The sequence below is a fragment of the Nansenia antarctica genome (assembly GCF_963989245.1).
Source record: "Nansenia antarctica genome assembly, chromosome: 14".
NCBI classification, from domain to species: Eukaryota; Metazoa; Chordata; class Actinopteri; order Argentiniformes; family Microstomatidae; genus Nansenia; species Nansenia antarctica.
In genome coordinates, this window is record NC_137684.1 from 11,944,574 (window position 1) to 11,957,388 (window position 12,815).

At 45.3% G+C, this 12,815-nt stretch overlaps 2 protein-coding genes across 2 annotated transcripts in view; one reads left to right on the top strand and one right to left on the bottom strand.

Moving 5' to 3' along the window:
- LOC308169845 (prolactin-releasing peptide receptor) overlaps positions 1–1,081 on the top strand; it is a gene marked incomplete at both ends in the record, with an annotated part of 8,763 nt that extends 7,682 nt beyond the window's left edge. Inside the window, one exon of the mRNA XM_080544582.1 lies at positions 719–1,081. Coding sequence (XP_080400708.1) covers positions 719–1,081 — 363 coding nt within the window. The remainder of the gene's footprint in view (positions 1–718) is intronic.
- An 8,952-nt stretch (positions 1,082–10,033) lies between these two features.
- On the bottom strand, positions 10,034–11,041 carry gpr184 (G protein-coupled receptor 184; the record flags this gene model as incomplete). The annotated part of the gene is made up of 1 exon (XM_080544583.1): positions 10,034–11,041. One exon carries the CDS (start codon positions 11,039–11,041, stop codon positions 10,034–10,036), a length of 1,008 nt encoding a protein of 335 aa, XP_080400709.1.
- Between the last annotated feature and the right edge of the window lie 1,774 nt (positions 11,042–12,815).

The following is a 12,815-nucleotide window of genomic DNA, read 5'->3' on the forward strand; positions in this document are numbered from 1 at the left end:
GGAGGATGAATTTGGAATTGTGGCCAACTCTGTAATGGCGTCGTTCCAAAATGTTCCAAAAATGTTCCATTGTCAATCCACTCGAAATGGGCAGTTTTAATCTGAATAAAAGCAGAGAGACTCCTTTTAAACCTATGAGGTGTCTCTCTTAGGGTGTGTTCTTACTAGAACATTTGCTTCACTTGGAATCGGAGTTTAGGATAAAATTCGCTTTGCTCTGCGTTGTTTGGAGCTGTGAGAATGCGCATTCGAAGTCGCTCCTGGAGCAAACAGCTGACGGATGCTCCGCTTGAAAAGGGTGGTTTCGCTCCGGTTAGAAACGACGCATCGAGGCTGTCCATAGGAAAACAACAGCGCATGCGTGTTGATCTGGATAAGAGTGGGACGAACGGGCAATTTTAAATTTTTCTGACCAATCAACTACCACCTCTGTTGCTTCGATTGCGTATGTTACTTCGTTTACATAAAGGGCTGTGAGAATGCAAATCAGAGAAATAATTTATGCAACAATGTTGCAAACTCATCCACTTGCTCCTGGTCCTGATTCAGAATTTCATGTGAGAACATGACCTTAGTAACCTGCTGGAAATAATCCAGTCGGATTTAAATATAATTTCTGTCAAATCCAAAGCTTTAATAAGAGGTTTAATGGCTTCATATTTAACAGTTATTAACATAACACTTAACTCTATATGTGTCTTCTCTACTGTTCCTGAAGGTTCTGAACCTTCTTCTGGACCTCGACCCGGAGTTCCACATCGTGGGCAAGCGCTACGTCAACGTCCTCCAGGTGTGCTGCCACCTAGTGGCCATGAGCTCCGCCTGCTACAACCCCTTCATCTACGCCTCCCTGCACAGCAAGGTCCGGCTGCACCTGACGGGCTACCTGTGCCGCTGCGGCTGCCTCCGCAAGGGAAGCAGGGGTGCCAGGGGAGGGAGGGTCATTGTGCGCCTCTCCAGCTCCACCTCCTGTCACCACCCTGCCACCTGCCTCACCTTGCTGTCAGAGCACTCCGCCAAAGAGACACCCACAAGGACCTCCTGTCCCACCCCCACCCCCAACCCTGACAGCACTGTGTAAAGGACACCCCACACCGAGAGCCATTGCAGAAGTCACAACACTTATCAGCAGCTTTTTGGGGGGATGTTTCCTTTGACACTTTCCACACCCACACATCACAGCAGTGCTTGGACTTGAGCCAGAGCCAGAAAGAGCAGTGAAATCATGGTTTCTTTATTGTCTCCTAGGGGAAATTAGTTTTGCAGCCAAGTACACACAGACAGAATACAAAAAGACAACATCACAACAACATCTGCCCAATAAAAATCGCAGAGCTAATTCATGAAATGGAGAAATGGACATTGGGACTCAACGGGAGGTATAACGGCACGATGCCAAATGGAATCATGGGACTGCTTTGACAAGCCCAACCCTGGGGATCATTCTGTTTGCCTTGGATGTCACTTACAACAGCCCTGCTCCCATAGACGCTGTGCAGACCCTGCTGCTGTTGCTGGCAAACGCACTGTCATCACTGCCGTGACCTTGGGTCGCGTCTCTGTAATAGAACTGATGCTGCGCTGGACAGAGTAGAGTGGTGGTGTGCTGTGGTGGTGATGAACTTTAGTCTGCCTGCTAAGGGACATCACCCCTCTCTGAACTCCTCCTCACTCAAGATGGATTGCCCACTAAAGGGGAGAGGAGCCAGGATGGCTGGACTGTCTCTCTCTCTCTCTCTGTTCCTCTTCAAACTGTTCTCTCTCTTTCTCTCTTTATCTTTCTCGTCAGCTGACATTTCCTCTGCCTACACCAGCTTTGTGTGTGTGTGTGTGCGTGCGTGCGTGCGTCCGTGCGTGCGTGCGCGAGTGTGTGTGTTTGCAGGTGTCGCTTCTGCTGTCTGCTAGGATGATGCTCATTATCAAATGAAATCAGCACCAGAGGCTGTCTGTCTGCGCAGAGCTAGGCTACGCAGGCTGGGCCCCCGCCAACACTCTGACTGCTAACCGCACCTCCCAATCTGATTACACTTCCTCATCGGTTGCTGGGTAGCACTAGCACAACATTGCAGGATCTTCATCCATTAAATGGACATGAATTGACATTGGTTTCCATCCAGACAACAACATTGGTCCAGAGGGATTACTGCCCTGTGGATAACTGTGGATGGTGTCTGTCACTTGGTGTTCTGCTCTGTAAAAGGAAGGTCATTTATTTTCAAAGTGAGTCTGCCCCCCCTAAAAGACGTGTACAGTCATAACTATGAGAGGCTCCAAGAAATGGCTGCCGTTAAGTTTGGGTTTAGTGTTTTGTTTTTTCTCCAAGCCCCTATGCTTTGGATATCATTAAAAGCACATCGGTATGTATCCTAATCATCCCTGTTAGACCATCAGAAATTAATCATATTGATTATGAAGTTAAAATGATGTATTAACAATGAATTACACAGTAAACAACAGTGAAACACAAACACACAAACAAGCACACACTCTACTCCATCCACCCAACATTGGTTTCCTGTATCCTGTTTGATTGTGAATTAAAATTGTGAAAATGTAACATTGTATTGCATTTGTATCTTATTTGAACAATCTTATTTGTGTTATTGTTAGAATAACACATTTATCCTATCAGGCAACCAGTCGAAATCCAGGATATTTGTGTGTGTGCATGCGAGCGCGACACACACACACACACACACACACACACACACACACATAACCTGTAAAACACTGACCAGGCATTGCCAAGCACCGCTCTGTTATACTACTGTGTAGATGGTTACACATGGTTACATGGTTACACGCAACACACCTCACCCTCTGTTAAGCCTTTTGATTCTCACCGTATGTTTTAATCAGTGTGGAACCCACTGCCGCCAACATACCTCCTGATCAGTAGCCATAGATTGGGCATCCAACTGTGAGAGAGGCTCAGCTGGAGATGACACACACACACACTGGAGATGACACACACACACACACACACACACACTGTGAGACTCCCAACAATACTGTGTCTGAATGAAGCTGTGACATTGTTTTTCAAGCCCTTTTATTTGAATTAATCAGGATTGTGTGTTATGCTCTTGATATACTCCATTTCCAAAGACCTCCTTCCGTTCCTTACCACCATAACCAATTCCTCTTTATCCACAGAATCCGTCCCAGCTGCCTTTAAGACAGCCAGTCAGAACTGCACAATCACTGTTATAGAAATATTTAAGTATCTAAATAGAAAATAGAAAAAGGTAGCCTGGTTTCTTCAAATTGTATAGGAAAGGTATTTCATTATCTTTTGCAAAAGGAGAACAACTTACAAGCATGTCAGATAAGCCTGACAGTGAAAGGTCCTCAGAAAGTCTGTTAACATAGGAAACATGACATTTTTATAATAATTATAATAATAATAATAATAATACATTACACTTATATAGCGCTTTTCTAGACACTCAAAGACGCTTTACAAACTGAAAAGATCGAGTAGTAATAATAAAAAGAAACAAAAAATAAATAAAAGACAGTATAGAGCTCCGGACGTCACGTGACTCGAGTCACGAAACTTTGTTTACGGCGCCGTATTGGCAGAGTAGAAAACAATGGATGCAGCACCAGCGCCAGTGGCAACTTCAGACCATCAGAGTTTACGTCCCACTTCACCGACCAAGACAAAGAACGCTACATCGCTAAACTAAACAGATTGAACATCACCGACCCTTATAACGCCCCTGGTGTACTATTCAAGCCATTAGAAAACGAAAACGCAAGCTAGCTGCTTCACCCATTCACACTCCGACACCAAAGGACACTTCGACATGTGGCCAGCCGGGGCTCGAACCTCTGATCTGCCAACCTTGCAACTCTACCTCCTGCGCCACAGCCGCCCCCTAGGTAACGTTATGTCCCGTTACATGTGTAACTAATCTCACCCAGAGTTATATTACTTTGAATCGCTTCACCTACAAACAGTATAAGTAAGTAAAGCAAACAGTTTGCCTATCACCTACATATTTATTATGATCAAGCAGCAGAAATGTGTAGCCTTCTGTCTCCCCCTGTCCTCTCACAGGTATCAGTTCACCCATCAATCCCTGTTGTCTATAGTTGAATAAATCATAAATCATCATTTATAACATGTTGTCTTTCTAGTTTGTCTTAGATTAACATTGCTTTAACAGTTGTCACCTCACACAGTATTATGCTGTCTGCATTCAGAGCATGGCATACTTGTGTCCTACAAACTGTAGATGATCAGTAAAGCACTAGCCCACAGAACAGAAAAAGTCACAGCATCCATAATCCATCCAGATCAAACCGGTTTTATCAAAGGTAGACATGCATACAGCAGCACACGCAGACTATTTAACCTAATGCATTACTCATCACGACAGCAAACAGGAACCATTATAGCCACTCTTAGATGCCGAAAAAGCTTTCGATAGGGTAAACTGGACTTTTTTGTTTGCAAAATTGGAGAGATTTGGCTTTGGGGAATCATTTATTAATTCGATCAAGATCCTTTACACTTCAGCCACCGTCATCACCAATGGACTAACATCACAAAGCTTCACACTGCACAGGGGGACCAGGCAAGGATGCCCTCTCTGTGTTTGTTTAAGTTTTGTGTTTTTATTCTTATTCTTCTTCATCTTGTTATTATTATTATTATCTTCTTTTAAAAAAAGTATATAATATATATATATATATATATATATATATATATATATACTGTATATATACAGTATATCTTAATACATAATTAAATATTATTATATACCTCTCCGCCACATGTTCCACACCCCTCTCTTTACACACCAACCTAAGATGCCCGCTCAGACTTTTATATCAACACACACATCACCCTAACTTTACACAGTTAAAGAATTTCATGCTTAAATAAATTGTCTGTAGGCCTAATATCTGTCCATTATGTCAATCTTGTTTGTCTTCTGTCACTATTTGTCTTTGTAATGCATTTTCACTAATAAAAAAATTAAAAAAAAGAGGAAAGAACCATATCATAATTTCCCCCTGTGGTTTCTGGTGAATAACGGCTCTCAGCTACACTTGTAAAACTGTACATCCAACAGGAAGGATATGGTCATTTCTGTCAGTCTCCTTTCACAGACACGTCACCCCAGAACAAGCACAGACACGTCACCCCAGAACAAGCACAGACACTTCACCCCATAACACAGCTTCTGAGCGATGGCATTGGTGCCCTGCTGACATTGGTGCCCTGCTGCGACTGCAACACCAGTGAAATGCCAACCACTCAGCCAGTTCCATATTGACATGCACCACATGCAACTATATTGACGTACAGAATGCTATTGTGTGAATGATAATGAAACATCAAACCACCAACGTTGCGATCATTAACCGCCGGCTCTGTCTCCTGAGCCACAGACATGATTGTGTCTGAGTGAAGCAAATATCGACCTGTCATTTTGGTAATACAAGCGCTGGTTCGTTGTATTCCCACCTACAGTAGGAGATCAGTGGAGTATATGATGCTGTCTGTGGCTGGGTCGTCCCTGTCAAGAGTTGGTTAAAAGTCTTTAGCTCTAAAGCCCTTATGACATTTGAGCAGACAGAGAGAACAGATGGTAAATGGTAAATGGACTGCACTTATATAGCACCTTTTTTGCTGCTCCCTAGCTGCTCCAAAGCGCTTTACAACGGCCTCTCATTCACCCATTCACACACACATTCATACACCAATGGCAGCAAGCTGCCATGCAAGGCGCTGGCCCGCTCACTGGGAGTTAATGTATAACCATTAATAATAATAATAATACATTTGTAAAGCACTTTACATCAAGAAATCCCAAAGTGTTACAGATTAAAAACAAGAAGAAAGATAAAACAATAAACATTTTCAATTAAAAAAAGGCTAATGAAAGGCCCTAAAAAGGTAGGTTTTAAGGCCTCGTTTAAAAGCATCCACAGACTGTGGTGCCCTTATGTGGTCAGGGAGAGCATTCCACAGCCTGGGAGCAGCCGAGCAGAAAGCCCGATCTCCCATGGTGCGGAGCTTGGTCCTGGGGGTCTTGAGGAGGTTGGTGGCAGTAGAACGGAGGGTGCGTGAGGAGGTCTGAGGGGTATGGAGGAGTTTCTTGAGGTAGGGGGGGGGCAATTCCGTGAATGCACTGGTGGGTGAGGAGGGAGACCTTGAACTCAATCCTGAGGGAGACGGGGAGCCAGTGAAGTGATTTGAGGATGGGGGTGATGTGATCATATTTGCGCACCCTCATCAGGATCCGAGCAGCGCTGTTCTGGATGTATTGAAGTTTCTGGCGGCAGTTACTAGGAATCCCGATGAGGAGTGCGTTGCAGTAGTCCAGCCTGGAGGAGAAAAAGGCGGGGACGAGCTTCTCTGCATCTGCCAGAGTGACACACACACACACACATCACACATTGTCCTCAGATGAGATTGGGGTTATGTGTCTTATTGCTGTAGGCAGTGAGGGGAGACCCCGTCTCCCCGTCCCCCTTCTGCCCCCTCTTGTTCCCCCAACACGACAGCCTCAGGTCCTCCCTCACCCCGTTACTGACCGGCACGTACAGCACAGGGTCCACCACGTTGTTGAGACTGGTCAAGACCAGCGTGCAGGAGAAGGGGAAGTGCATGCCCTGTTCGAACAGACAGTAGCTCTCCGTATCCTTGAGATAGTAGGCCAGGGAGCGCACCAGCAGAAGGATGTGGTAGGGGGCGAAACACACAGAGAAGATCCCGATCACGCCGACGGAGAGGAGGCGAACAAGCACAGCTTCTGAGCGATGGCATTGGTGCCCTGCTGCGACTGTAACACCAGTGAAACGCCAACCACTCAGTTCCATATTGACATGCACCACATGCAACTATATTGACGTACAGAATGCTATTGTGTGACTGATAATGAAACATAATAAATACTGACCCATCAAACCACCAACGTTGCGATCATTAACCGCCGGCTCTGTCTCCTGAGTCCTGAGCCACAGACATGATTGTGTCTGAGCAAAGCAAATATCGACCTGTCATTTTGGTAATACAAGCGGTGGTTCGTTGTATTCCCACCTACAGTAGGAGATCAGTGGAGTATATGATGCTGTCTGTGGCTGGGTCGTCCCTGTCAAGAGTTGGTTAAAAGTCTTTAGCTCTAAAGCCCTTATGACATTTGAGCAGACAGAGAGAACAGATGGTAAATGGTAAATGGACTGCACTTATATAGCGCCTTTTTTGCTGCTCCCTAGCTGCTCCAAAGCGCTTTACAACGGCCTCTCATTCACCCATTCACACACACATTCACACACCAATGGCAGCAAGCTGCCATGCAAGGCGCAGGCCCGCTCACTGGGAGCAATTTTGGGGTTCAGTGTCTTGCCCAAGGACACTTCGACATGTGGCCAGCCAGGGCTCGAACCTCTGATCTGCCAACCTTGTGATCATTAGGCGGCGAGTCGGCGACTCTACCTCCTGAGACACAGCCGCCCCAGTAGGCCTGTGTGTGACCGCTGCTGAGTGAGACTCCTGGGCCTAGCAGAGAACGGCGGTCATATTGACTAAATAATTTAATTATGATTATGTAATGATTAAAGCACTTTGAGCTGCAACGTTTGCAGGAAAAGTGATATACAAATAAAAGTTGTGGTGGTGGTGGTGGTGGTTGTTGTTGTTGTTGTTGTTGTTGTTGTTGTTGTAGTAGTATACTGCAGCTATAGTATCATGGGTATAGCCAAACTGCTACCCTTCAACTGTTTTCCTTCAACAACTTTCAAAGACAATTCTGGAATGGAATCATTGTGACCCAGACAGAGTCTTCAGAACGTCTTCAGACCCCTTCACTTTTGCCACATTGTGGTGTGTTATAGACGACATTTTAAAATGGAATACTTTCCGAAGGCACTTTTCCTTTGTGGCTCTGACTGTCGATCATCCTCAGTCAACAGAGGAGTACAAAGAGTCTTTGTATCGTAGAGGGAGGAGAGCAGCAGTTGAAAATCTCCGGTTCATCAATCAGTTTACAGTCAGGGCTTATTTTAGCCTTGTTATTAATTTAATCTAGGCCCATACCTTTGAACAAATCAGCATCTAAAAGGCTGTTTCAGAAAGTTTTTTTTTACTGTTGACTAGTACTGTATTTGCAATGGTTTGATGGTTTGATGGTACACAGAAAATTGTTTGATAAGCAACACAATTTCTTTGTCATTAGGCTTACTTACTTTACTTTTTACTTTTATTTATTTGTATAGCACTTATCAAGACAGCAGTCACAAAGTGCTTCACAGTACATTTGGTAGCATACAGCATAACACAGCAAGTAAACAGCCAACAAATAAAATATACTTCATACAAATGTAAACAAGCACTTTACAAAAGCAATGAAACAAATGATCAAATGATCAAATCAATACAGATATCAGAAGTAAAAAGAGAAAACAACTTATAAAAATGCCATCTTATATAAGTGGGTTTTGAAACGTTTAAAAAAAAAAAAGTGGTACAGACACAGCTAACCTGACAGTGAGTCAGTGATTCCATGATGTTGGAGCTACAACAGTAAAAGCACGGCCCCCCTTTGTTTTGAGCTTAATTATTATATTAGTGAAGATGTGGCTGTGGTAATAATGGTGTGAATTAACATAGGCCTATGAAAGTAAAAATGTATTACCTGAGACACACACACACACACACACACACACACTCTCTCACTCTTTCTCTCTCTCACACACAAACACTCTCTTTTTCCCTATCGTCTCTCCCCAATTCCCTCTTCTATTCATCTCCCCCCGCTCAATCTCTCTGCCTCTTTCAAACCTGTATACCAACCATTAATGTCAACCTCCTGTGATAAGAACCTCTTTACCTCTTTACCTGCATATACAGACACACACACAGATGCACACACATACACATTATGCACACACACACACACACACACACACACACACACACACACACACACACAGGTACACACAGGTCTTTCATTAAAGACCGCTGCTGTACACAATGTTCCAGAGCCACTGGAGCTGTGTTTTTGTGCTACTCAACTTTCTGTAAACATTGTATTTTTTCATAATATCTTGTTCCATCTTCAGAAGCATTGTGAGGGGACTTGGCATTATTATTCTCTGCCGAGGGACAAATGTATAACTATTACAATGTGTGTAGCTTCCCGTCTGTTTATTTGACCAACACATGTTCAAATGCTGTCATGGTAACCATTTATTCAGTAATACAATCGCTGTTTCTTTTCGATTCACTGGCACAAGTACCGCCGTGTACAAGTACCGCCGTGTAGACCCAGTACCGCCGTGTAGACCCAGTACCGCCGTGTAGACCCAGTACCGCCGTGTAGACCCAGTACCGCCATGTGCCATTAGACCCAGGTTCAAGTTTAGTCACCAGTTTTAATTCACATAGTTTCTCAGTAAATACTGGATTAATACCATCTGACATAGGGATGCATAGAGTAGGTCTGGATACATATTGAAATAACCATGGAGGCACACTTGTTATTTGTATACCATGTCTATTGACAAATGTTAGCCTATGAGAGGTTATGGAACAGCCAAGCACATATCAACAAGAACCTGCGGTAGATTTAAGGATATTTAAGTTCTCTTCAAACAGCAATACTGCAATACACACCCAGAAAAGGCAGTCCTTGTAAAGCCAGCGTGGGTTGAAGACACTGTTAGGACACACCAATTAAAGACCATTATGATACAAATGAGCAATGTTCCTCCTCTGCCAACCGCAGGATATTTGAAAAGTGACACAAAGGCAGCAGTCCTTGTCTGTCTACATATCAACCACCATCTGATCGTCTCCGTGGAAGTAGGCGGATATGAACACCATGTGACGAATGTCCTCATTCACAATGTCAAAGGATGGACGAACGCACACACACACACACACACACTTCCACTGTTCAAATGTACATACAAAAGCCACTCCTTATATTCAATAATGTACAGACACACACACACACACACACACACACACACCTATGCACACACCCACACACACACACACCACACATTGTCCTCAGATGAGAGTGGGGTTATGTGTCTTATTGCTGTAGGCGGTGAGGGGAGACCCCGTCTCCCCCTCCCCCTTCTGCCCCCTCTTGTTCCCCCAACACGACAGCCTCAGGTCCTCCCTCACCCCGTTACTGACCAGCACGTACAGCACAGGGTCCACCACGCTGTTGAGGCTGGTCAGGGCCAGCGTGCAGGAGAAGGGGAAGTGCATGCCCTGTTCGAACAGACAGTAGCTCTCCGTATCCTTGAAATAGTAGGCCAGGGAGCGCACCAGCAGGAGGATGTGGTAGGGGGCGAAACACACAGAGAAGATCCCGATCACGCCGAAGGAGAGGAGGCGTACCTTCCTCTTGGCCTGCTGGCCCAGACCCACGCTGAGGCCCACCTTCCTCAGGATCTTCCAGTAGCAGACCCCCAGCACCAGCAGGGGGAGCAGGAAGAATGTACCCACCCGGAGGAGGTTGAACATGGCCACGGGACCCGGGAGAGGGTAGGTCTCGTAACAGCGGTCGCTCACGTCGTCGTGCGCGTCGGCCACGTTGTCGTTGATCAGTACCAGGATGTGGAGCCCCACCACCAGGACGATGACGCACGCACACATGAGCCAGGCGTAGCGGGAGCTCCGGAACACCTTGGTCCTCAGGGGCCGCGTGACGGCCAGGCAGCGGTCCACCGAGATGCAGCACAGCAGGCAGATGCTGATGTACATGTTGGAGTAGTAGAAGAAGCCGGCCACGCTGCAGGAGACGTTGCCCAGCCTCCAGGTGTGGTCGTTGTGGTAGTAGTTGATCCACAAGGGCATGGTGAAGATGTAGAGGACGTCGGAGACGGACAGGTTGAGGAGGAAGACCCCCAGGATGTTATTGTTGCGCACCTGCTGCCAGATGGGGCCCAGGGTCAGGAGGTTGAAGGCCAAGCCGAAGATGAACGCCAGGATGTAGGTGCCCATGAGGAAGTCGCTGATGACCGACGATCCGATTTTGACGCAAGTCGCGTTCGTTGTCGAGTTCATCTTTGCTGCCGGGTTTTTGCAAGTCCAGCAGAGGTGGTTGACCTGAAATTTCAAAAGAAAAGTGGTTGGTCTAGTATCAATATTTGGATCAATTGAAACAAATCGAAAAACAAACAAGTTTGTGCTGCTGCCCCCTCTACCACCCTGGTGTTCCTCTGGCAGGCCGGCCTGTGACAGAGTGGACACGGTGTAAGCGGACACTTGCCTTGTCCTCTAGATTAATTTTAGATGTCCCTTAGATGTCCCAGCGGCCTCATGCCACCTGCTCTATGCTGATTCTCTCCTACTCTTTCATGTATCCGTTTTACAGTCAGCAGTCTTGATTCTTGTGTTGTCCTCTTTCTGCTTATCTTCCTGAGGGACTCTATGCCCCTCAAAACTAGACCCCAGTTCCTGAATTTGTCCAGGCTGAGTCTACTGCACCCTAAATCCTGGTCCTTGTAACCCCACCCAGATCCCATCAGATAGCTGCCCTTCACTGTGGACCTCTGAACTCTTGCACCACATCAGTTTATAAAAGAAGCTATATCAAGAGACATGTGAAATATACAGTATGAATATGTATAAATATACAGTATGCTCAACGGTAGTCATTTATAATTTTACACTGGTTGCATCAACTTTTATGTCACTTGCGGTATCTATTTAACACCATTAGTGCTAGCGCTATCCCCCCCCCTAAGGTTAGCCGCAAAAGAAAATGTGTCACCTTTTTGGGCCATCACCAGTTTGCACCCCTGTATAATAATAATAATAATAATAATAATAGTAATAATAATAATAATAATAATAATAACACATTAGACTTATATAGCGCTTTTCTAGACACTCAAAGACGCTTTACAAACTGAAAGGATCGAGTAGTAATAGTAAAAAGAAACAAAAGATAAATAAAAGAAAGTATAGGGGGCCTAATGAAGGTAGTGTTGGGGACACAGGGGAAGGGGAGGGGGAGAGGGTTAACTGGTGAAGGCCAGCTTGAAGAGGTGGGTTTTGAGGGCCTGTTTAAATGTTGGCAGGGTGTTGGCCTGTCTGATGTGGTTGGGGAGGGCCTTCCAGAGGGACGGGGCTGCGGCTGAAAAGGCCCCGTCACCCCAGGTCCGGGGTTTACTGTTTTCAGTCCGAACAGTTTACTGTTCAGCACCTGACCAGCCAGGTTCCTCTCCTCTCTTCCTTGGTGGGTAAATACCAACAACTCCCTAACCGTTTTGAAACGACACAAGTCAGTCAAACGTATCCCTCATTAGCTATAAAACTTTGCAGTATGAACTCACAAATCTCACTTCACTCCAAACACATTGTCGATGTGTCCAAAATATGACATCATTTTGGCTACCCACTCCACAGCCACCAAATGGAATCCTATTTTTGCCACGTAATGGGATTTCAATGGAAATATGTGTCTTTCAGAGTGGTGTCCAAGTGCTTTAGTCATGTTGCAGTCATACTCATTGCAATACCAAGTTCAGTTGTATTGTAGCAGGACTGACGATTGCCAACTCAGAGTCAAATCAAATCAAATGCTGACCTCACACTTGGAAGATCTTCATGTGGAAAGATGTGACATTGATTCTGGCCTTAGATATCTAACCTCCTGACTCTGATTTATACTTGTGGTGTTCCATAGAGATTGGGACCTTATGATTCTCTGCTAAATCTCTGCATATATCGCCTCATTCTCCTAACTCAAGACGTTACCTTATGTTAATGCCACCGTCAGATAATTGCGGATACATTTGCCAGGTTTATTGTGCCACATGATTTCAAACTGACA